This window comes from Puntigrus tetrazona, chromosome 20, assembly GCF_018831695.1.
Source record: "Puntigrus tetrazona isolate hp1 chromosome 20, ASM1883169v1, whole genome shotgun sequence".
Taxonomy (NCBI): Eukaryota; Metazoa; Chordata; class Actinopteri; order Cypriniformes; family Cyprinidae; genus Puntigrus; species Puntigrus tetrazona.
Genome location: NC_056718.1, coordinates 12,315,105 through 12,341,061, shown reverse-complemented (window position 1 = coordinate 12,341,061; position 25,957 = coordinate 12,315,105). Strand labels below are relative to the sequence as shown.

The 25,957-nt window shown below is 37.9% G+C and overlaps 1 protein-coding gene across 5 annotated transcripts in view; it reads left to right on the top strand.

The window, feature by feature from the left end:
* The window catches only part of bach2b (BTB and CNC homology 1, basic leucine zipper transcription factor 2b), an 85,423-nt gene that overhangs the window by 39,493 nt on the left and 19,973 nt on the right, over positions 1-25,957 (top strand). For 3 of the 5 annotated variants that reach the window (XM_043219993.1, XM_043219991.1, XM_043219995.1), the window contains one exon: positions 17,756-18,010. In XM_043219993.1, the coding sequence (XP_043075928.1) occupies positions 17,768-18,010 (243 nt within the window). In that variant the 5' untranslated portion in view covers positions 17,756-17,767. Of the gene's footprint in view, positions 1-5,133; positions 5,286-14,534; positions 14,904-17,755; positions 18,011-25,957 lie in introns of those variants that run through there. The other 2 variants (XM_043219994.1, XM_043219992.1) reach the window with 2 other exon arrangements.

The following is a 25,957-nucleotide window of genomic DNA, read 5'->3' as shown; positions in this document are numbered from 1 at the left end:
AAAGAGAGCAGATTAGCCAGCTTTCACAGCCTTTGTGTATCTGCAGAGTAAGAGTCACAAAGGCACAGATGGGATGCCACACAGACGGAGAAGATGTCGATTTATTTTCTTCCCTTTTTGGCAGACAAAATCCTGACCAGCGTGGATTACTACGTAGCATGTCCTCTCCATGTAGTAATCATCCCTAAAATAGTTATATTTGATAGCATGGCTATAAATCTAAATATGGCACAGTTATTAACCTAAATGTGACACTGGAAAATACTGGAAGTGCAGGTTCCAGGTGGATTTTTTTTTTTTGTTGCCCAGAACATAATGAAAGATCACATAAAAACCTCTGACATGTTTTGACATCATCTTTTTTATCCATTCTTTTTTATGTGCTATTCGTGTTTTTTTTTCATCTCTGCAGTCTGAGCCATTACAAATCCATTGAAGGATTAAAGGCGCTAAAAATAGGCACTTACGCAGAGCGGGACTTAGTTCGCTGCCTCCTTATAAACAAACAAGCGTGGATCTGCGCCGCTGGCCTAGGCGGGCCCGTCTGCCCAGTGCTACAGGGAGTCATTTGCGGCCTGTGGGAGGCTGACCTCGGTCAGGCGCTCTCGGATGCAGAGTCCCTCTCAGAGACGCACGCAGACGTGGAGGCTGGTGTCCAACGTGTGGGAGTAGTAACACCACACGGACTAAAATGCTTAATGATGCTAAACCGCATCCGTGGCTAGCGGCACGCACCGACCCTGGCTTTCTGAGAACTCAGCCCAGACCAGATCAGACCAACCAAACTGGACCAGAACGACCTTCTCAGACGTGTCATTTCAAACTACTAAACTGCTACATCGCCCATCTGCAAATAGAAACCGCTTCTGTTAGCGTTTTTCGCTGCGAGAGCTGTTACCGTGTTCAGAAGGGACATTTTTCTTTCTATTCTCTCTTGCTAATTGTTTGTCACCCTCTTTCTTTCGTTCTCTAGGACAAAGACTTTGCTATGAAATCTTAATGGGTTTCTTTATTGCTCAGCACTTGAAGCATCGTATCGTAAAACTAAAAGTAAATTGTTTAAAATTAGTCAATGCGGTGTAAAATAATTAAGATGTACAGTTGTTCAGTGGCACGCAGTTAAAGGGATAGTTCACCAAAAATGTTTCCACCGGTATCACTATTTCTTCTGTAATATGCAAAAGAAGATATTTGAAATTCTTTTCACTTTTGTTGTATGTACAGAAAACAATAGTCATACTTTTTTTAAATACCATCAGTTGCGTTCTGGAGAGAGATAAAAGTCATACAGGTTTGGACTCATGTGAGGAAATGTTGACAGTACTTTCATTTTTGTGTGAACGATGCCTTTGAGCTCTTTCAAGAAGCAGCTTCATTTAGTCGAATGACAGTTTGTAGTTTTTCGAAAGCTGCTCACCAATTATGGAAAATGTGGTTTCCAAAAAGGGGCTAATTTTTACCTGTCCTTACTGTAGTACTGAGTCATTTAGATTGAGTCAAGACTGTAACAGACTGTCTGAGTTTAATATCCTCAGTTTTAATCTGCCACTAAATGACTAATCCCAGCCCAAGCTGATTCATTTTAGTGTAATTTTTCTTCAATTGTTTGGAAATGTTCAATAACATTGTAACATCATGACCACTTTATGAATAAGATACCATTTCTTCGCTTTCTGATAAATCCAGCTCTTTCTTATAAATCATTTTGGACGTTTTTCTTCATCTCTACGCATGGGAGGCCACTTGTGAAAATGTTTACGTTTGACTTTTTTCATTGAATACATAATTACTTAATTTAAAAGTTAGCAAGATTTTTTTTAGCAAGGTTCTCGCAATCCAAACATTTTGCCTATTTTTAGTTTTAAAAAGCACGTTATGGTTGATCGTCGGTGATTTTATTTCTCACCCCTTACTGGGTTCAAACCTACATTCTTTCATTTACAAGCTAAGATATTTAAACACCAATCTACAAAACTGTATGCAAATTTTTGCCTTAAATGCTGGCTGCTATATTACTTGACATACACTTGACAAACCGTTCTAGGTGCATACTGTAAATTAAATGCGCATAAAGTGTGGAGCAACACTGGGTTAAAACAACAGCTCTGCAGTTCAACTGGTCAGTACACCCCCAGAGGGGCCCTTGGGCCCTTCATGCAGATGTATGTGTGGATGCACCCTGCATCCCTTGACTGTATCAGTGTTGATGGAATTCAGAAAGATCTGCATTGCTATTCTCTCAGGCTACACACCGTCTTAAGATTCAGCGTTTTAATCAAGATGAAATCAATATTCTGCGAGATTTGTATTGATCTCTCAATGTTACCAGTGACCCTATATCGGCTAGCAGAATTCTGTGGCATAATCAGTATGAAAACAGATGCTACATCTTTATTGACACAAAACAGGCCCGACCAAGTGTACGTGTGTGTGGGTGGATAGAAAGAGGCAGATCGCTGGCATTTCTAGAGCCTCTCAGTGACTGCAATCTTGAGTTTTGTGAAAGCCTTGTGAAAAAAAAAACACAAAACAAAAAACAGTTAATATTTGAATAGGTCAGCAGCAAGAATCCCACATCCCAAATGTCAGATGGCTGATAAAGGAAACCCTATCACCAGCACAAAGCAAGCAGTGGGCAGAAGCATCCCACAGTCTGACATCAGTTACACACTCCACAGGTTTAAGCTGATCTGAATATTTCCACCGTATGTTTATGTGTGTGTTCGAGAGAGAGAGAGAGAGAGAGAGAGAGAGAGAGAGAGAAATATTTGTCCTCTCGTTCTGAGTCAGCCTCATATGTGTTTAACCAAAACCCACAGCAAGTCTCAGTTGCGTACACTTAGGATCATAACCTTTAAAACTATGATTTATCTGAAGGAGAATATATGCACTCACACGCACGCAGATAAATATGCAGCCGTTTAGAGGGGAAAAACATGGGTTATGACTTCATGGATTATGAAAGGGGAAGGTGAAAATAATGGCAATAGTGTTGTCTTACAATATTGGTGATTTCTCACATTGTCTAGACCTCTACAAACCACCCAAATGTCTTTTTAATGTCCTGCATTTTAGTGGAGGTAGCAAATTGAATGCAATTAGAACTTGAAGGCAAAGATGCTTAATTTAAAAATATCAAATTCTGTTAAACGAAGTAAATACTTTTAAAATTAATATTTGTGAAAAGGCAGTCAGACAGACAGGCAAATATAGATAGACAGACAAGACAGGCATTACTGTGTGTTTAGCAAATTTGGCTAAATAAAAAAAAAAAGGAAATGGTGTTTGACAGGCTAACATTAGGCAATTATAAATAGTAGCGAGGGGCCCTAGTGATCAGTTTGCGCTGTATGTGCAGAGGGGACCTGTGGCTTTTGTGTCCCTTGATGATCCGAGGCTCACTCAGGCCCGTTAATAATTTCTGTTATTTTGGAAGGAATTATGTTTTCACACCTTTATTCTCTCGTTCGCTATATCTGTCTCTCAGCAGCTGAGACGCATGAACAGCAAACTGCCGTTGTTTTGGAAACCTACGTGTTTTACTTGTGTATCTGACACACTCGCTAACAAATGTACACCTCTGTGTGCTTATATTAGCTCTTAGCATTTTGCCACCAAGGCTGCCAGCCTGTTATCTGATCCTGAGGGAGTCCGTTCTCTATTTCTACCGTATAGCTTCTCTAAACACGTTCAGAGGCTGCGTTTTACATAAAGGTAAACAGCATGCAGTTGTATTTAGAGTACTATAGTTTGACAACCTCAGCATAAAGGCATAGTTCCGTTTTGAATAAATAGATCTTTGAATGATTTCTGGATAGGTTTGCAGAAGAGGAACAAGCTACTTTATCAATGAAACAGCCATTGTAGTGGCTCAAAGGTTATCTGTGGTCACAGTTTCCGTCAAAAATGAAGGAAAAATATGTATTTCTGACATGGGAGATTTTTTAGAGCAGTTTAAATGGACCTAAGCAAGTTTTACTGTCTCTGTGTGTCAGATATGAGAAAGTGTGTGGCAGTGATCATATTCCATTTTGACCCAAACACACACATGACATAGTTCGCAGAGTGCATATGTGGGTGGTGCTAAGTGTCACTTTTTTCCTATGGGGAGATTTTCCGTCAGTCTACATTTCCTCCATTGAGTTGAGGTTTGTTTTTTACAAAATTAGATCCTGGCAAATCTAATATGAATTTGCTATGCGCAATTAAATTCCAGTGATGCAAATGTACGTCTCGTCTTCTAAAATAGTCTTCTGATGGGTCTAACAAATAGTCAAACTGTTTGTCGTTTCAACAGTGATCAGACTCGTGTTGACGGCGATACTATATCTCTTTGCGAATGGATTTATGAGTATGTAAGTGCATGCATTCTGTAATTGCATAAGTCATATCTGTGATATCGTGGGTGAAAACATGTACAGGGCAGCTGCAATAATGCACTCAAATATTGATTGACACCAGCTGAATTGTGTGGCTTTGTGTTTGTGTCTGGAAATGCTAAGAATTTGCTTGAGGTGATGGAGGATTACCTTTGCAAGATGTTATGATTTTCTTTGTTTAAGACAGGAATACCTTTTTCTGAGATTGTGATCATGGCCTATCAATCTGCTCAAACGTGACTATATATGCATAGAACATATTAAAACATTGACATCTGTTCTATGTAGAGAGATAGATAGATAGATAGATAGATAGATAGATAGATAGATGCATATGATTATGACTGGCTGTTTAAAAAAAAAAAAAAAAACACTGGAATATCTTTAATAATAACATTTTACTTTGATTCTTGAGGTGGTTGAGTTAGTGTAGTTATGTATTAGTTCTTGGATTCAGGGTGTAACGGTTGCAGATCAGCAGCAGAGATCTGCACTCGTTCAGGCGTAACATAGTGAGAGTGTGTGTGCCCTGTCTGTTACCATATAAGTCTTGTTCATGACTCATGCTGCTTTGTGACCTGCAATGTGGGAAGTCATGATTCATACAAGCTACATTTAATCAACCTCAGCTCGAAATACTCCGGCATTCATGACCCTCCTCCCCTCCACTCACTCACTCACACACACACACACACACACACACACAGGAACGATCAGCTCCCCGGATGCCGCCACACTTGTGTCATTGTGCTTACAGTGGCCTGGGTTCAAAGTTAGGTTATGTAGATTTAAAAAAAACATGAACGTTATTTATTTCAGTGGAATGGTTTTGTTCATCATTGGAATTTCTACACTATCCCATCATCCCCTTGCACTGACATGGTTCTGCTGTGACATCATTCAGAGGTAACGCTGCTTCCATCAGTTCACATGCTTTCTGTTCTGAAGGCAAGAGTAACGGATTTAATTCATGTGTATGTTTTTCATCTAATCTTTGTCCAATGAAGTTTATCTTGTAATGTCCTTATAATCAACTAGAATTTAAAAAATAAAAAATTTATTATATATATAATATTTTAAATAAAAAAATTATTTTATTATATGTACAATTAATAGTATAATATAAAGTATTCAGTGTTTGTTTAATTTGTATTATATTTATTGCAATATTTCATAATATAATATTGTAAAGAGTTTGAAATTGGCTTTTTAGCTAAAAAATATTCTGATTTATATTCTATTATATATTCTGACGTGCTCATCTGTTTTTCTGTTTATTTAGAAAATTTTACAGCATATTCAAATTCAAGCAAGCTTTTTCCTTATATATTATATTATGTGCAGACATTCTGACATGCTTGTCTGGGTTTTTTGTTTGTTTGTTTTTTATGTTACAGCATATTTAAATATTACGTTTCAAATTCATACATAATCTAAGCAACCGGCATAAAGCAAACTGATGACCCATGAAAAGAGTCGAGAAGATGTGCTAAATGAGTGAGCCAATCCTCTGCGATCAGCACATCCCAGAATGTGACCTATGAGTGCCCTGCTGCACAACATGAATGTTTCATATTATAGCCCAGATAAACGCTGTCATCTTGAGCAAAAGCCAGGCGGACATTGTGATTTGTTCTTTACTGATTGTTTTTCCTAAATGGCTGATCTCGTGTGCGTTTAGTATTGATTTATTCAATGAAGGTTTTAGGCTGCGTCTACCTCTGTAAACTAGTCCAGTGGTGAGAGAAGACTAGTTATAGTGACTTAAATCGATCGATTTCTCTAGCTGCTCTACCAAAAATGCTGGGGGTCAAAATCTTAGGGTCAGTAATATTGTCCATGTGTTGTCGTTTTTGTTATTTGTACTGTTGATACGTCTGCAACACGCAGATCCTCAGGCGGTAGGGGTCGTCAGAGATTGATGATGATGGGATCTGGGCTTCTGTCTACCCCAGCTGTACAATAACTCAAGCAAAGCCGTGCCCCCTCTACATTTTCCATTATGAATAAGTCACACTCACACACAGCTGGCAGTCCCAGTCATGAATAATTAACAATGTCTCAGCGTACTCCAGGAAAGAGAGAGAGAAAGGAATGATGCATTGCTTTTCCTTTCCCTAGGGGTGCAGCACAAGCAGACAATACTATCGATTTCTCCCTGCGCAAGAGGCACTTGAATCCATTTAGAGATTGAGTTGGGCTTAATGAACACAGACATGGCTTCGTACCTCTAGCCCTGAACTTTCCACACACACAACCAGATCACCATCCTCACATTTGGTTGATGACAGTATAAAACATCTGGCTCCTTTATCTAAATAATATTTCACTTTTTATTAACCTGACGAACAAAAGAAAAATAGATGATGGTGCTAAAATCTGATTTGATTGTTCCTGATAGACTGTTTAACTGCACTCACAAATGAATCTCAAGTTGTTGTTTTGTTTGTTTCTTTTTTATTCGTTTTTTTAATAGTTTGATAAATAAGAAGCCTAACCTTAATCTGCAGTGAGGTCATAAAACGGTTATCTAAATATCATACACGTAGGATATTCTTATTACGTCTGCTGTGGCTGCCGCTTGTGAAACCGTGTGGTCGGGTTGACTTTAATCTGATAAGCGCGTCTGAAGTATGACTGAAGTGAGCTCAAATAACAGTCATAGGTGTGTTCAGCACAAAAGGGCTCAGTCAGGATGTCGGTCAAGGCTTCCAGGGGTATTACGGTACGTCTGCATCGAACAGGCCCATTCCCAATCGATTCAAAGATCTCATTAACTTCATCACTCCGCGCAGGATTCCATGTTATCTTCACGACCTGCGATCCGATACTATCTAACAGCCAGGCATTCCCAACCAGAAGTAAAAACGCGTCTGTGTTAAAGGTTTGGGAAATACTTATGTAGCTTTTTGCGTGCAGACGTTGAGGTCACCAGCCGTTTATCTGCATGCGGCTGAACTGGAAAGCCCCAATGAAAGAATAAAGAAAATCCCTTCTTCCTGTCCTCTCATTTCAAAGTCTGTTTCATACTCTATAGTCACCTGCTTTTTTCTGTCTGCTTGTCTCGGTCTATCAGAACCTGTCATGTTCATGTAAATCACTGACAAACCTATTAGTAAAACTGAAAGAAGGGTGTCGAACGGAGCGGAAGGCAACGACGTGCGATTTGGTTTCTTACACTTTCATAAAACCTAGTTCCTTTTGTCAGATGTTTGGGGAGGTATTCTTTTGACCTAAATATACGCGTCTTTGCTAATGTGTCCTTATTAGACCTCTGTCATAACGCAAAACACCAGAAATCCTTGACCTCTGCTGACAGCAGGTGCCATACTTATATCATGATCATTATTGTGTCAGACCCAGCCCAAGTTAAAGAGGCTTTAATTAGTTCTCAAGTAGATTTATTGAGGATGAAACTCTCCCGTGGTCCCAGACAAGGACAGGATAGGAGTTAAGTGTTGAATGAATGAGCCATTATTAGCTGTATAATGATGATAAGGGTGATGTAAGCCACCCGGTGAAAGAAAGCGAGGAGGAATGAGGGTGAAAAGTTAATGGCTAGGGTTGAAACTCCAGGTCAGGCTGATAAAACAATCAAAACAAAATGTGTTCTCACATTTATAAAAGCTAGAAGCTGGTAATTAAATGTAGTTTTAAAAACTACATGGATCACATGATCCTTCAGAAATTATGCTCATTTGGTAATAAGCATTTCTTTTCATTATCGAAAGTTTGAAAAATACATTTGTTTTAAAATTAGTTGTTTTTTGTAACAGAAATGATTTACCGTAAATTGTTAAAAAAAATCTTTACTGCCCCAACCTTTTGCCTGACGTTACGCAACTAAGATGAGAGTGACAGAAAGTTTGAATGTTACTTTGCGTGTTAAAATGCTACTTTGAAAAAATCAGTATTTGTGCAAATGTACTTGTGCCCTTGTTGAACTCACTTCTTCTTATATTGTATTGTATTCTGTTCATTATAATTGGATAGACAGAAAGTACAGAGCAATATCTTGGACGTATGCTCAGATCATCACACATCAAACGCTTGGCACCCACACACGAAATCTAGACTTCATCTTCTGCATAAATGATGAAATTGAAACAAATTTAGAGGGAAAGTGGAAATTTTCTGCTCTTGTCAGTAATAAGAAGTGAGCTGGTAAAGTCTCTTGACCTTTAAGAAAGAAAAAGGTGCATTCCTCTTAAGTGCGTAGGAGAGCCACACAGAGAAATGATAGACTGATTATCTTTGGCACTAATGAAGCATGATTATGTATCCTGGATATTCAGCATTAAAAACAGTAATTGCATTCCATTAGGATCATCACTCTGAATGTATATGTATTATATAAGTAATTTTATTATTATCAAGAGCTTATTATATGTGTTTGTCCAAGGTTAACGTTTTCTCCATTTAGCTTGGAATAGCTAAGAGCTTTTTCGCCTCTCTGTATTACTCTTTCCTTTAATAACTACAAAATAAATACAAATACATAAAATGGTTTTGTATTATTCCGAAGGGCATTTTGCCTTAACGATTGTCGGAATGTATAGTTTATTTTAACACAGAATGCCGTGAATAATTGGTGGATAAAAGGTGGATGATGTTCATACGAAGAACATTACGAAATCTTACCAAAATCTTTACAAAACAATATATATTGAACAACACACAATGCTTGCTTTTTATATATGGTGTTGTTTTGTGATATTTCCCAGAGGCTACAGTTAATCATGTAATTATTTCCACCGCATCCAGCACCGGTTTTCCCTTAGTCAGTGGAAGTATGATTAAAAAACATGACAAAATCCACATTCATTCAAAGCTTAATTAAAAACATCTGGCAGAGACTGCGAACAGGTCTCCTGATGGAGCATTTGCGAATGTGTTTGTTTATATGGTTTTCATTCATTGAATGTCTGGCAACCCTGCAGTCCCATGCGATTATAGCAGAAAATAAAATAAAACACCTGTAGAAGAAATATTTCTTCCCCGCAAATCCAATAAATAAATGGTATCATACATATAAACAAAAAACACTTAGTAAGCCATACTCTTGCCAGAGGCTTGTTTACTCCAACCACTAATAATTTATTTTCTCTCAGTACAGATTAATGCGCTTTGCCCAACACTAAATAAGCTTATTAGTTCTTCATTTGATCTTAATCAAAGAGACCTACAGGATCAATAGTAATGAGTGGAATAAATGCTTGATGCACACTTAGATTATCATTTTGGAAACACCCACAAGTCTTTGATGTTGTTTTATGCACCAGTTTCGCATGCACAACTGGAAAAGAGCAATTGCCGCTGAAAAGGCAAGTGGATGATCTCCTTCAGACAAGCACACTTGGTGCCCGGAGAGAACCAGAATGGCTTTCCTTTGAGGGACCGAAGTACCATTTATCTTTATTACTGTAGTCAAGAGCGTGTTTGATGGAAAAAAATCCATCTTCTGTCAACTAAGTAATAATCGAAAAACAACAACAACGTGGCGCGTGAGAAGGTCCAGAGAGGACTGTTCCCGCACTGCTGTGTGTGAATCTAAATGAGAATCTGTAGCCGGTGGGTAATTGCTTCAACAAAGCAGAGGAATTATACTCATTCCGGGCGCTTGTCTTTACACATTACCCTCTATAACAAGAGCTATTTACTAGGATTCCTGCCCAATTAGGATAAATAATTCTAGCAGAGCTGTTAGAGTCCAGTGCGGTAACAGTCGAGACCGTCCTCTGCCGCGGATGAACACTCTATCAAATGCTGCTCTAAATGTCCATTATTGTCATTCAAGCCCACTGAGACAGAACCATTAAAAGGACTCCATTAGTGAGTGTGCACTTTTGCCAGCGTATGCGCATGTGGAATAGTAGGATTAGTCATAGAAGCTGATGATTAATACCCAGCAGAGCTAGAATGTAATGAGCCATTAAGTCTGTTTCAGTGTCAGAGGGTTGAAGGAAATGTACTACTGTGTGGAAGTCTCAGATCACAAGCCTGTACGAGGCTGCGTGTGTGTGCACGTTTGTCTTTTTGTGTGTTTGTCCGCGTGCATTCTGATTGCACAAGGTAAATGGGCTTTTAACAGGTAATAGCCGATAATTAGCTAGTGGTGGAAAGCAAATCTGTCAAAATGCCGGTTTGGTTGATTGGTGTCATCACAATGCATAACCGCTGCCCAGTTCGTCGAATCGTTCGCTGAAATGAGAGAGCCGAATGTAAATCTATAGCGTGCTAGGATTTAGCATAAAGCAAATCAATTGCTTTTAACACTTCATCTGCTGTAGTGGTAAAATGATGATGCAATCCGCTATGCTGGTAACTGCCGCTAATGTCGACTACATTAGTGGAGCGAATCTGTTGAGTGGCCAGCAATTTGAGATAGGCGTCGTGGCACTTGCTTTAGAAACAAATGTGTACGCTAATGCTGTTTCAATGTAAAACCATCACAAATCTATGAAGACATAATTGTTTGTAAAAAGTAAAATGTGACCCTGAAAGAGAAAACCAGTCATGGTGAATTTGTTTAAATTCTGCCGAATAAATAAGCTTTTCATTCGTTTATGGTTTGTTAGGATTGGACAATATTTGGCTAAGATACAACTATTTGAAAATCTGAAATCTGAGGGTGCCTAAACTCAAAACATTGAGACAATCGCTTTTAAAGTTGTCCAAATGAAGTTCTTAGCAATGCATATTACTAATAAAAAACAATGTTTTGATATATTTAGGGCAGGGAATTTACCAAAAATATATTTTATGGAGAATGGTCTTAATACCCTAATGAATTTCGGGAATAAAGGAAAATCTCTACATTTTACCCATACAGTGTTATTGCTACAAACGTACCTGTGGTTTTGTTATCCAGGGTCATAAACAAATAATTATTTATTCTTGTGATGCCAAATCTGAAGTCTTCAGTGTCACGTGATCGTCGTTTCTAAAATCCTTGACTGCTTTTAACATCACATTGATCCTTTTAGCGGCTTTGATTCAAATTTTGAATAAATTCCGCACATAAAGAAAGCAATGTGACAAGAATGCTCTCTGAACGTCACTCAGTGTCTGTCAGTGTAGCCGTTTATACTGCACAATAAATATCTTGTTTACGCCGTGTTTACATCTTGTTGATTTATAGTGGAAACATGCTTTGCACATTTTTGATGGAACGATAGTAGATGCTGTAAGTCAATGCTGCATCTTATACTTTCCATAATTAATTCATGACTAATTGTAATCTTGATCATTTGAGTAATTTTACTCTAACAGTAACAGACTATGGCATGAAGTACATTTAGAGCTCTATCTATGTAGAAACTATGATTTTAGTAAAAGGTGTGTATGGAGATGGTCACAGGTGAGTTGAGTGTTTTCTGTTGATGTAACAGCTCAGGCAGCATTATTCTGTCATAAACGTTCTGCTCAGCAGCAGAGAGTGTCTGTGGAGACGGGGAGGAGGACACACATCACAGAGCACATCATATGCTGTCGCTCCCCAAAACCGCCATGTCAGGCTTTCCTGCAGAGTGCAGGAGCACAGCTGCAAACCCATTTGACACGTAGCCCGCACCTCTATCAGGACTGAATCTGAGCTGTTGTTTACTGATGTTAGCTGACAGACATGGAAAACACCCAGCTCTGCTTTGTTGGCATAGTGAAGCTGTAAAGAAGGCCTTGGTTTTGTTTATTTTTAGGGTCTCCAACGAGATCGTATGACATCTGAAGCCAAGCGAAGAATGTTTGAGTGCTAATTATAAGAACATTAGGTCAGTGTCCTTTACATGAGGAAAATTGCTACTTTGTTAAGAGTGGTCAAAAGCCGGAAAGAGACTGAAAGACATGAACGTATTAAGAAGAAAAGGGGTTCAATTAAAGATAAATTTAATCATGTAGATTAGACATACATTGTTCAGCACCTTTAAACTTAAGTATATAGTGATGTCTGACTTGTGAACTGAATTGTTCTTCTGCAAAACCTCCTTTAAAAAAAAACCTACATACCCACATTTTTTTCCAAATGTTAAAAACGTACCAACACATGCATACACTGTAGGAAAAAAAAATACATTTACTCCTTTTATCACAATGTCCTGAAAACGCTTTTACCATAGGATGTGATTTATAAAATAATAAATATTGACGTTTACATCATCACACAAGCATTTCCATGTCTTTCTGATGTAGTAAACCTCTTCGGCAGCTCACCTAAGCTTTACATTGCAATGCAGAGAATGCAGAGTCAATGCAGAGTCTTGTGAAACATGATATATTTTTTTCAAATGCTTTCAAATTGCATCATTAAAACCATTGTCCAGTGAGCACCAGTCATTAGACATTTATTTTGTGCCAAGTGCCAATTGCACAAGCAATATAATAAATCACTGCCAATTTCAAATTCTGTCTCAATTTGTTTTAGATTAAACTGAGCACACGCTGAGCATGACTGACTAGACATTTCACTTGAAAAGTGTTGCAAAACGTGATTGCCTTAGATGCGTTTCTCCAACAAGCTGTTCGTTTAAATCTGATCTTTTTAGTGAATCTGAAACAGTTCGTTCACAAATCAGTCTGAAATCAGGTTCTCAGTTCAGCACAGATCTCGAGTTAAACGCATCAGAACACTTAGAGGAGACAGTTCAGTTTGAACGCGTTGTTAATGCCAATAATGAATCGAGTCTGCATGGCTTATTAAAAAGTTGGACGCGTAATCATTTCCCTTTGTCTTGGGGGGTATTCGTCTCTGAAAGTGAGGCTTCATACTCCGTCTAATCGACTGGATTTGGATTAGTCTCAGTGCTCTGGTAGTCTTCCAGCCCCTGGAGCAGGCAGAAGTAGAACGCCAGCGACAGCTGTCGGAAACCCATCACGGAGCTCTGCTTTTGATGTGTGTGTGGGAGTGTTCCTTGCAAAACCAGTTAGCTGCCACGGTTAACAAGATTGAGAAAGGCCTGCAGAATAAAAGAAGAAAGGGAACGGAGAGAAAGAATGAGACGGAACGCAAACCCCTTGCATCCCTCAGCAGTTCTAATCGGTAACACGGCCGAGAGTAGTCATTTGTGGTGAGTTTGTGTGCATATGCATCATCCTTTTGTGCACAAAATGCATACATCTGAAAATCCCAGCATGGAAAAAAAGCACATTCCAATTCTGAAATAGTGTGTTTGGCATCTTATGAACCTTGCAACCACATCTGGAAACATTATTCTTGGAAGACAGGTCATTATCCACCAAAGGCAGCATAGAAAACATATTTAGAGCGAGGAAAGGAAACAAAATGAAAAACAATAATTGGAGTGACCAGTTGGACTTTTGCTGTAAATGTCTGGGAATGTAGGACACAAACTTGCTTGTACTTAGGTACAGTTCCGTCAAATTTCGGAGTTGGATTTGGTGTTTCCTGCGCTCCTTTTCAGCAGCAGCAATCCCTCGAAGCTGAGACATGACAAAAGAACTCGGAGATGTGAATGTGCATTTTACAGACTATTGAATGCGATGCAATAAAAAGACTGTGTGCTGTGTAGTAATGCAGAGAAGTGTATTTTATGGCGCTGTCAACAACGTGCAACGCAACCAGCGCATCCTGATTTTTAGCACTCTTTTAAACCCGTTCTTTAATCGTGAATCAAAAACCGCAATTTCTTGCACTGAATGTTTCTGATTAGCTAAGAAGAATCAGTTCATAAAAAGCAGACTTAAAGCAGCATGTTTCCTTATGTACTAGTTCTCATGAAATGCATGGTTCTTTTTAGCAAAAGAAAAAGAAACAACACGGCCGATAGCTGTTTTATGCGCAATTACAAGTATTGCATAAGAAACCGTAAAAATCCCTTATTTAGCAAAAAAAGATTTTGCTCTCACTCGAGGTGGCTTTTGACTTCTGCGAAAAAGGGTTAAGACGAATAATTAAAGATGACCGTGTTTATTTAGTTTTGTCATTTAAAAAGTGCTTATTCGCTAATGTTTTACTCAATATTCCAGTTTTTGCACGTAAGATTGGTGATTGGTGCTTTGCACAGATGCATTACAGCCAGTCCCTACCTATCTTTGTCTTTTGTTTTCGTCTTTTTCATGGTAACCACAGTGTCCCTCCCACACACATGCACATATACGCACGCACACTCACACACTGCAGTATAGGATCTCTGAACCCACATGCCGTGTGGTTTGATTTTCTCTGAGAGTCAGTGAGAGAGATAAGAAAGAGAAAGACAGAAAGAAAAAGAAAGAGAGACAGGGAGGCGTTGGGCCCACTGATTCCATTCTCCTGGTTGAGGAGTTTCCATTTGCACACACAACCATTTCCAGTGACCAAGGACGACTTTCCGTTTTTACGCTTTAATTTGGGCAGCAGTAAACGGTTAGCGTTCATCGAGGCTCGCAGCTTCTCTCTGATTGAAGGAGCCTTTCGACAGTAACCGCCGCATGCGACCTGCTTCAAATGGAGTCCAGCTTTGAGGGCTTGCGTCTGTTTGCATCGTCTGCATGGAGTGCCCACTCAGGAGTTAAATCAAGATGACAAGGGTAAGAAATTTCGGGCCTGTGTCACTGTGGGTCAGAGTTTGACTAAGGTGCAGTCGGCGGTGGTTGTGGGAGCAGGGAGGAGCGCTGGCTGCACAGCCCTCACCGCAGCGGGGCAGACAGGGGCAGCCCTGGCTTCGGGAGGGATGGAAAGAGCAGCGTTGGCTGCCGCTGGAGCTCTGTAGGAATTGTTTAGTCATGCACCGATCATTCCGCGAGCAGAAGTTGGCCCCGGACAACTTAAATAGCTCAGTGTGTTGTGGAAAAGACTGCTGGCAGAGACTGAAAGTAGAGATTGTGTAGTTTCAAAAGCAGTTTAAATCCGCCTGATTCAGAGCTTAAACATCCTCTCTTTCTGTGTGTTTTTTCACGCTGTGTGTAACCTTGGTTTATCAGCTTTTTAAACCCCAGGCTAAAGGCACTTTAACCCTGGGCAATGCAACATTTACACTTGTAATTTCTTTCGAAAGCTTCTGACGATGTGCTGCAAATCTGTGCCGCAATTTTTTTTTAGGTTTTTAATATATACAATGGCACTACTTTTTTTTTTTTTTTTGGTTCATCCATTTTTTTGAGCATGTACTGTGCTAAAAATACTGGAAGTATTTTTACATGAATTTTAGTACCATGTTATATATCACAGCATCTGTATTATGTTATGTTGTATTTAGTGCTGCCAACTGATTCATCGTAATTAATCGCATCCAAAATAAAAGTTTGTTTACATAACATGTTTGTATCTCTGTATATTTATTATGTGTATATAGATACAAACACGTGCATGAATATATTTAAGAAAAAATTTGTTGTTATATATTACATATATTTATATATATTATACTGTAATATTATATATGTATATTAATATATGTATATATAAATATGTATTATACTTGTATATTAATTATATATATATATATTATTGAATGATTAAACATGATTAATTTTTGACTGCACTATTATATTGTATAAATTTAATATTATAACATGAATTTATTAATATAAATATTAATATAATATATACATTTCAAATTAGCTTTTTTTTTTTTTGATTTTTTAGATGTGTGTTTTCTTGTGGTTTTGTCATTTTTAAAATAACTCCACATGGCTTAGATAAGTGTTGTTGTTATGTTTCCTAGGTTGTGGGAGCAACAGACAATCTATCATAAACTACACAGTGCTTAGCTTATTAATTATGCTTTTCATAAAACCATTTACATGCTATTTAGTTTCAGTTCCTGAGAGAAAAATGGAAATGTTAAATGGTGTGACAACACAAACTGAATTAAAAATGTTTGTTTATATATAGGTCATGTGCTCGTGGATGAAGCAAGATAACCTGCATTTACTGTTTAGCATGTCCCTGGTTAACAATTTCAAGTGTTAAAAGCCAGTCTCTCTTTTTTTCCATTCTTTCTAAATGAATGGATTTGCCTGGCCTGTTTGACGCTCAGGGAACATATGCACTCCTTGCCAATATTGCAAATAAAATAGCTTAAGAGGATCATGAGGTTATGCTTTATGCTGAGGTCTGCTCCTGACTCGTCATATTCAATCTGCACTTATTCAAATCAGCAGCAGGGCTGAATGCTAATTTCAGGTTAGTGATATTCACTTGGCAGCCAGAAGGCAGCCCATCCAGCGAGAATCCCTGATGAGATTAAATGTGTCGGAGTCATTGAGAAGAGCGATTGTCAAAGGGTTCTGGTACAGGACGTGGGGTACGGGGGCAGGACACGTTTGTGTACACAGAGTTGATCCAGAATCCAGAGACACTTAAGTCTCTAATCACACATGCACCGGTTGAGCCGCTTTGATGGGTGAAATAAGGGAATAAGAGCTCAAGGTAATCTTTGTGACTGGATGTCTGAAGATCACATGTGCCAATATCTCTCTGTGCGCCTCCCACGTAAGAAACGATAGCAGAGACCCCACTGTTTTGACAGCTAAATCACCTTCCCCAGCTAATCTACCGCTGTGCGCGCACATACCATTGTTTAAAGTGTGAATGCGTACCTGCTTACATGGGGGTGTATGTTAAATGTTAAATGAGTGAGTGTGAATGCTGCGATAGCAGCTGATCCCCGCTCTGGTCGTGTGGGAGGGTTTGGGGCTTTGTTTGTGCTGTTTTGCTTTGTGTGCGGTTGTGTGTTTGCTTGCTGTAGGTGGCATCTTTGAGGAGGTGGTCACGGTGAGCTCGTTCAACCTTGTAGCCAGATGCAAAACAAAGTCGAAGTTTCTGTTGATTAGCATTTTTGAAGGCATTAACTAGCAATAAATTACCGTTTTATAGCATTTATTAATCTAGGTTGATGTTAAGTTATTTCGTATTCATTAAACTATGTTAAATGAAAGCAATATCATTACTACGTCGTTATTTACAGGATGTCATATTTTGGTCACGTTTTATTTCGAAAATCACACATTTGGCCACCTCGCTCCTTGTCTTATCTAGATTGCAGATGTTATTAAGGATCATAATGCAGTCTAATCTTAAAACAGGGCGTTTCTGTAATAAGGCCTCATTAAGGTAGATGCACAAATTGTGACTTACAAGCAGAAATATACACTGCGTGTGTAAACACAAGCACTTCCATAGTTGTTATAGTATTACTTCAGGAGGGCACTTGTCTTGATTTCACTGGCTTAAATGACTTATATCATATAAAGCAAATGTTCTAGCTATTTAAAGCATTTTGCAGCTGCCCTTTCCTCTATTTTCCCTGAAAACTCAACCGTGCTTGCATTAGAGGTTTACAGAGCGTTCATTTTGGACCAGGTTTGTGTTGCACTTCTGCTGTCGACTGGATAGCATAAGTTGACCCGTCTGTGTCTGTCTGTCTGTTTCTGCGCAGGGTGTGAGCGGTATGTCCGTGGATGAGAAGTCTGAAGCTCCCATGTACGTGTATGAGTCGACGGTGCACTGTACCAACATCCTGCTGGGTCTGAATGAGCAGCGGAAGCAGGGCCTGCTCTGTGATGTGACCGTGCTGGTGGAGGGGAAGGAGTTCCGCGCACACAGGGCTGTCCTAGCGGCCTGCAGCGAGTACTTCCTACAAGGATTCGTCACCCAAAGTGACAATGAACTGGTTCTCAGCATGCCAGAGGAGGTATGGATGAACACATTAATGGTCCACTAAATCACTGAGAGGTTGCCAGGTCACTGATGAATACACTACCATTCAAAGATTTTGGATCAGTAATATTTGTGTTATAAGTGTTGTTTGTATTAAGCAGGAATGCTTTAAAATGTTTGTAAAAGTGTCAGAAAGAAACTTAGAAATTTACAAAAAAATAATTATAGTTATCCAACAATATAATACAAGTATTTTTACTGCAATTTTACAATATAATTACTAATTTTACTCTATTTTTATAAAGTCAATCTTGCAGACTTCTAAACTTTTTGTATTTTAGGTGAGCCCCACAATATAGCTTTTAAAAGTAAAAAATATTTTGAAAAAATCCTCACATGGTTTTTCATGCATGTCTTTTCCCGTATACTAATGTCATGCTGTACAGTAAAGCATGACTATAATCACCACTCATCACCTGTCTACCTACCATATGGCAGCGACCATTATTTTGCTCATCTTTATGGCTCTAACACACGCTCATACAGTTACATGAGCAGTAGTTTGTCTTCTCTCACAGCCCAAAATGCACATTTAATGAACTAGCATCTGTTGCATTAACCCTTCATCTCCGTTCTTCGGTTCATGGGTCTAAAATTAAGATGTAAAGTTTCTCGAAAGCAGAGCATTAGCATAACAAATGGGTGCATTTGTTATGATTTCTATTATGTAGCTGAGTAAGAACATAGTGCGATCTTAATGAGACGTACTTGATTCATTTCCTCCTTTTACACTGCCAAGTAGCAATTTAGTGTTTTAATGACATGTCTAAAATTTATATTTATGAACAAAAACAAGGATGGTGTTTCAATGAAGGTAAAATTGGGAAGCTAGTAAGCGTATAGCAAGCCATACAGTAGCTATTAGTAAACAAAGCAAAACTTACTAATATTAAACAAGACTTAGTTGAGATATAATTTCACATTTGAAAATTGTCTGAAATCATAAGCATTATTACTATTTATTTTAGCACATTAATGAATGAGAGTAGTTAATATTATACAGGGTATCAACCGAGTTCTGGAAGTAATAAACATTAAGCATAGGGAAATAGATTTTTAGCAATATTAGCAGACCTACTCGTGCCTATGAGCTTGTTCAAGCCACCTGTCCACATTTTTTCCAATGTATTTTTTTATGTAATAACCTTGAACATAGGAAATTGTTGGTGGAAAAACTACATTTACCTTGGCTGTGCATTGAAATCTCCACCAATAAGAAATAAAGCAGTCAAATCATGGCAGAAGAACTCTTTGACATCTGCTCACTCCCATAAAACCTCATTTTCCCTGTTGTCTTAATAAATTCCTCTGTGTCATTTTATGTAATTGCTGCCTTCAAATCAATATGTTTTTTAGAATTTAATTAGCCTATTTTTAATTTGGTTATAATTATTTCACAGTGGGCGGATAGTTGTCAACCTCATTAAAACCATATTTTTTTTCTACATTTTTAAATACATTTGTACTTTTAAATCAAAGTTTGTAATGTTGTGACCTTATTAAACCTGATTGGTTTTGTTTCCTGGCTTACAATAATGTCACAAAAACATTTTGAAAACCCTATAAATGAAACCCAAAAACGAGTCTTCTCCACTCTTCCTCTAGATTTAATAACATATGATTATGATGTGAGTTTTAATTTAACTGAACAATTAAAATTGTAGTCTAAGGGCGTGCTAAGATTTTGTGGTTGCCATACACATTAGCAGAGAAATGCACAAACACACACCCCTGCTTTCCACGCTCTGGAGTGATTGAGTTTTCCACAGAGGTGTTAATGTGTAATAAGAACACCTCCAGTCATGTATTTACACCTCCGCTCATAGATCTTGTGAGCATGCACATGCACATCTTTAGATATAGGACACTTGTAACCCACATGGTTTGAAGTGGGATATGATCAGTGATGTTATTGATAACAGGCTAAATGGAAAATCAATAAGTAAACTTAAAACTGGATTTAGAATTCAAAATATATTCAGTTGAAAAGTTTAAATATTAAAATTACTAATACATTTAAAGTAGGGCGGTCCAAAGCTTCTTTTTTTTCCCGTAAGGTATATATGTTAGTACTGTGCATATTTATTCTGTATATATAAATACAAACACATGCATTTATATATTTTTAAAATATTTAAAGGTATTTACATGGATATGTTTATATCATTTATATTATATATAAATATATTTAATATATAAATATAGCATTTTTTAAAGATATATACATGTATGTGCATGTATTTTTATATACAATATAAATATAGACAGTATGCTCACATAAATTTGGTAAATAAAAATGTGACTAATCACAATTAATCATTTCATAGCACTAACTTAAAGCTTTTTAAAAATATTTGTTAAAAAAAAAATTTTAAGCCAACTGCACATAACAAAATTATTGAAACCTTAATATTGAAATGAAAATATAATATAGATGCTCATTTAAAATGTCAATAAGTACTTCAGTAGAATATACACTGGCTACAACCACATTATTGTTGAGAAGTATGTATTTATTACCAGTAATATGCCAGTGAAAGAGTGTTAGTACTAGCTTTCTGTCATTGACAAATGTTAAAAATAAGGAAGCTATGTTAACAGGTTTATCTGTGCAGAATTGTGATTTAACATGGTTTAAAGGAGTTGTAGAGACTTCCAACAAAATGCAACTCTTGCTTCATTCACATCTTGCCTCCTTCATCAATTATTCATCAGTCTTTCGCTCTGATAGTCAGGTGTGAGTGTGAACGAGGAGGGAATTACATCTTTCAAAGATGAAGGGAAAAAAAGAGTCTGAGGATTTGATAAAGCGCCTATCTTCACCTCAGATGTGACAGAAAATGTGTTACTGTCTCTTACTATTTATAGGTGCAAATGACACGCACATTCCAGATGAGTTTCATATAATGTTTTTTTTTTTTTTTTTTTTTTTTTCAATAGCACAGAAAATTGAGACACATTTCATATTTCAGTTACAGAGCTCTCCGCGTCGTTTCGCAATATGATGGATGATTTGTTTTGTCATGTTGATTCAAAGTCTGCGGCTCTCGAAAGTCTCAGGCGGTGTATCTGCTGTGCCGTAAGTGCGTGTAGACTTTGCGCTCTGTGTGTGGCGCGCATACGCAGCGGCATCCAGTGAGTTCAGCTCCGCATTCAGGGTTTGCTGAACATCGCCCCCTATGTGTCTCATGAGGCAAGTGGCGGTGGAGAAAGAACCGGAGAAGGGGGGGGTTTGAGCTGAGGTGGGGGTGCCGGTGGGGTGGTTGATGAAAAAATTCACTGCAGATGAAATGTGAAACAAAGAGCACCGCCACCTCCTTCTCTTCCCCTCCGCAACACCCCCCCACATCCACCCCACCCCTCCCAGATGACCTTGTTATTGTTGAGTCGTGGGGACCGCATTGGGTTAGTGACATCATCTGTGTTAGCCAGGGAATGTTGAGCGGAGAGAGAGAGAGAGAGAGAGAGAGAGGTCCTTAATCGGCTCTTTGTTGGGAATCAGATCATGAAGAGAGACAGAAAAACAGCCTCCCCCTCAACCCCCTACAGAGATGGAAGAAACTCTGTATTAGACTACCAGGATTCCTATAGGCTTACCAAAAGATCCATGAAAAATGTACTGTACAAATAGATTTTCTTTTTAGCTTTTTAATGCCTAAAAAATAGAACGTAATGATACATAGGGGTCTGATGTTTTTTTATGTCTGGAGTGTAATTATCAGGTTAATTTTGATATTACGCCAGTAGTGGTTATTATTTGACTTTCATATTAGAGGTTTTGCTTTGATGATGGTCTTGGATTCCCTCCAGCCAGGGTCATTAAGAGGGAAAATCGCATGTTAGATCATTGCATCCCAACTGCTTTTGCTGCTTTATAGATTTTATATTGGATAACTAATGGCAACCAGCAGAATACTAAAATTGTTACTGTACAAAATTGACCATGAATATTTAAAGCGCATTAAAATTAGTGAAGAAGGCTCAACAAAATGCTAATGAATTAACATGACACAAGATATCGGCTGAATAATTTACAACTCGTTTGTCAGTTCTTAGTATTAATTGTGCCATCAAGTGATATTTGCACCAAAATATAGTGTTTGATTGCATGTCTTTTGACTTACAGTAAATGATATTGAAAGCCTTCTCAATTTTTATGTTGGTAAGCCTATTTATTTTGCTATTGAAGCCTGCACGATTTAATTAGCTGCGGGGTTTTTTTGTTTTTAGACCCACGCAACCCATTCTGAGGTCACAAACAGATAGAAACCGTAGAGATCCACTCATATTAAATGAATTAGTAAATTTGTAGAAATAAGAGTATTTTCAATACAAAAGTCATTTTTGTTAAATTTAGTTTAGTTTAGCTTTTCCAAAACACATATGGGTAGTTGACAAATGTGACAGCAAAAATGTTGAAAAAAAACTTTACAAATAACTGTATATTTATTATAGTTTTTTTTTGCTGTCACACCATACTGATAGGACCACTATCCATATACCCATTGTCTGGATTTTTTTAGCTATAGCCTGATTTGAAATATAGTATTAATATGAAATCTTGGACACATTTTGGTCTGCACTTGTATATTGTAAGTGAACTGTTGATTAACTGTTAAAACTGTCCAGGGGTGTTACCAAGATGGCTGCCAGTACTTTGGCTGTGATTCACCAGTTGAGGTCCGCTGCACTAGATACACAGACGGGTTTGATTTAGGCTTTATTAACTGTCAGCATCCAGTGTGAATGGCCATCCGTCACATGATGAAACTCTGTGCAAGTGTTAGGTTTGTCAGCTTATATCTGACCCAGATCTTTACTTTCAGTTCGCTCTTCATCTGTAAACACAATTCCGCACAAACCGTATTAAAGATGTTCTATGTATGTTTTTGACTCCTCTAAAGGGAATGACAAAAAAAATCCTATTGTTCGTTCATCTTTAAAAAATAACATTATGTGTTTGTAGATATTTAGGAAACATGTTTTGTTTACATAGCTGTTTCTTTGAAAAATAATGCTATAGCCAGTAATCCTACTCTGAAATGCGTTTTCCAGGGTGGAATGTCTTTGTTTTTGCAGTACCCATTTCATCCGCTAGCTTGCATACTGCACCTTTAAGTGTGACAAATTTTCAAAGGAAGTCTCTTTCTCTATTATATTACTTAATCATATAATTTGCCATACTATTGTAACATCTGCTGATTCAAGTGATACTCTCTTCTGTATTATTCTGTGGCATCACCCACCCTGTGGCTAAAAATTTCATCCCTGTTTTGTCTGTTATCTTTTTTCCTTTACAGCTTCTGCTGTGACTCATGCATTACTTTTAAGAGTTGTCTTAAGGCTGTCATGTAATAAAACCATCGTTCAGTGCTCTATACCATATTACTTCGTGATTCCGGTATGTCAGTTGTGCCATCCAGCTGTCTGGTATTTTTTAACAGAGTTTAACGTTCAAGTTCTGGAAGTAAATTCCAAACAGGAAAACAGAACCTTTTTGAACCTTTAAAAACCTTAAACCTTCACTTATTATGTGCAACAAGAGTGTTAATTGATGTATGGTTTTAATGAAACCGTTAACATTTTTTTAAGCATCATGTTGTACAGCAGATTTCCTGTTAAACACTACATTGCCCATGATTCTGCTTAAAAATTCTGCATTTGAAATGCTTCATGGGATTGTAGTCCTTTACCGCATTGATACATTTTTTTTGTCTTGTTTTTAAATACTTTTTCACCTCAAATCAAGGATATGATTATGATTCACCTCATAGCTTTTGCTGGCCTGTTCACTTTATTTCCTAATATTCACCATCATCCATTCGGCTTATCTGGGTAACTGAAACCGATGCTACTTTTTAATATCTTTAGTTTCGCACAAAATGCTAATGCTCCATTTTGTGTCTCCGTTATTATTTTGAAAATTGCTTCAGAAGACTTCCTAATTGTACTGTAATATCGCTGCAATGTTGGTCTAAAGCTTGAAGCAATCCACTCATCCTAGTTTCAAAACTTTGTTGTACATTGTAATGGACTACTTTGTTCTTAGTACTACATATGTTCACTAAAACAAATGCTTGAAGTGTACTAATTAGTGTGTTTGACCAATAGCCGTATAGCACTTGGTATAAAGTACAGTTGTTAGCCCATCATTACTGAAGGAATCTTCTGCAGAGAACTATACAAACCTGTTTTTGCACCGAGTACAATTTATTTTAATGCACTACTTCAGAGCTTGATTGAACTTGACTATTGATGTATACCAGAGAGAGTGTGTCTGTGTGTGTGCATGCATACTCGAATCCCGCAGCTGTGCTCTGCAGCTGTGTCACTGTGATTCAGCATTGCTTTAGACAGCCAGCGTCAGTCTGTGTCTGTATGTTTATGTATGTCTGTCTGGACGACTCTGATTCAGCACTAGTCTGTACAGCGACCTCAAACCACCTCCTGTTATAAAGTTTACAGTCCTCCACACGGAGCCACTTGTGAATAGCAACCACATGCGATTCGGCACCACTGCAACACTCTCAAATCCCAACACACACATACACTGCAAAACACACATCTAAACACACCCCGTATGCTACAGTGAATTGCAAAATATCCTCATTCCTCAAAACACTAGCTCCGTGAAACTTCTGAAGAGCCTGATGGGAGGGCCGCTCTGAAATTTCTTCCCTTGAGCTTTGCACAAGTTTAGCATGTTTGATGTTCCTGCAATGTTTTTGCCTAGTGCAGTGATATATTATAACACGTTCATTATTCCTAATAAGCAGTAGATATATTGTTGAAAATTAAGTAATCTAATATTAAGGTTTTTTTATTTCTTTAAGCAATGTTGCTTCGAACGGTTGTATAGTTTGACAGCATTTATTAAACTTGGTGAATGTTTTGATCTTAGTGAAAAATCTTGGTATTTTTCTTTGTTAGTTTATAATACCTAATGCATTAATGAATTTTACTTTTTGTAAAGTGTTACCATAATTCATTCGTTTGCTTTTACGTGTTTCTGAAACCCCATTGGTTTCATCACATCAGTGCCAGATATATAGAAAATATCTCATTTGAGGGAAAGGCTAGCTGTTTAGCAGGTGTTACGGTTAATTGCTGATATACCCAAACATGGTGAGAGGCTTTCAAGCAGGTCAGGACCTGGCTGGGGCAAACGAGGGGTAATCCTGAGGGATAGAGCAGGTCAGAGAGGAAATAACAGCAGACTACATGAATACTAGCACGAGACTATCACACATTTTCAGCCGATCATGCAGATGGAGGGAGATCTGTCTTCTGTCACATTCGGGGGGGTTGGGCGTAGAGGGAAAGCCAGAGAGAGAGGAAGTCCGTCTGTTAAATGGAAATCTGTGTAAGATGAGAAATTACTCGAGAAGGGAACCAAGAGTGAAAAAGGCCAAACAATGCAGTGATGTCCAGTTCTTAAGGACAGAGGTCATGTCCTTTTCTCTGTCTGGTTGTGTACCGTAAACCTCACTTTGAGAGGATTAGCCTGTAGAGTATCTGATTTAATCCATCGCACTAGGGAGGGCTAACGCTAAATCTGTCAAGCGTTTACCCATCTGAGTGTCTGCTTGTGACTTTGTGTGTGTACGTGTCTGACACATTGTACAGTAGACCCTAAATTAATTTGCCCACTTTAGATAGACCTGTAAATGTCTGAGTTACATTAAATACCTAAATCTGAAAAACAAATGTAAAAAAGAAGGTAAAAATGGTAGAACAAAAAATTACATACATAATTGATGTAAGGAAAATTTTCATTTAAAAGACGTTCTTGTGTTGTTCTTGTCATTTGTATAAGAGAGTATCATTTCCTGTTTTATGTTTTTTTATGGATGTTTTTCATATCATATGATATCGACTGATTTTGTGGACAAAAGTTTTTCAAATCTTAATAAGCAATGAA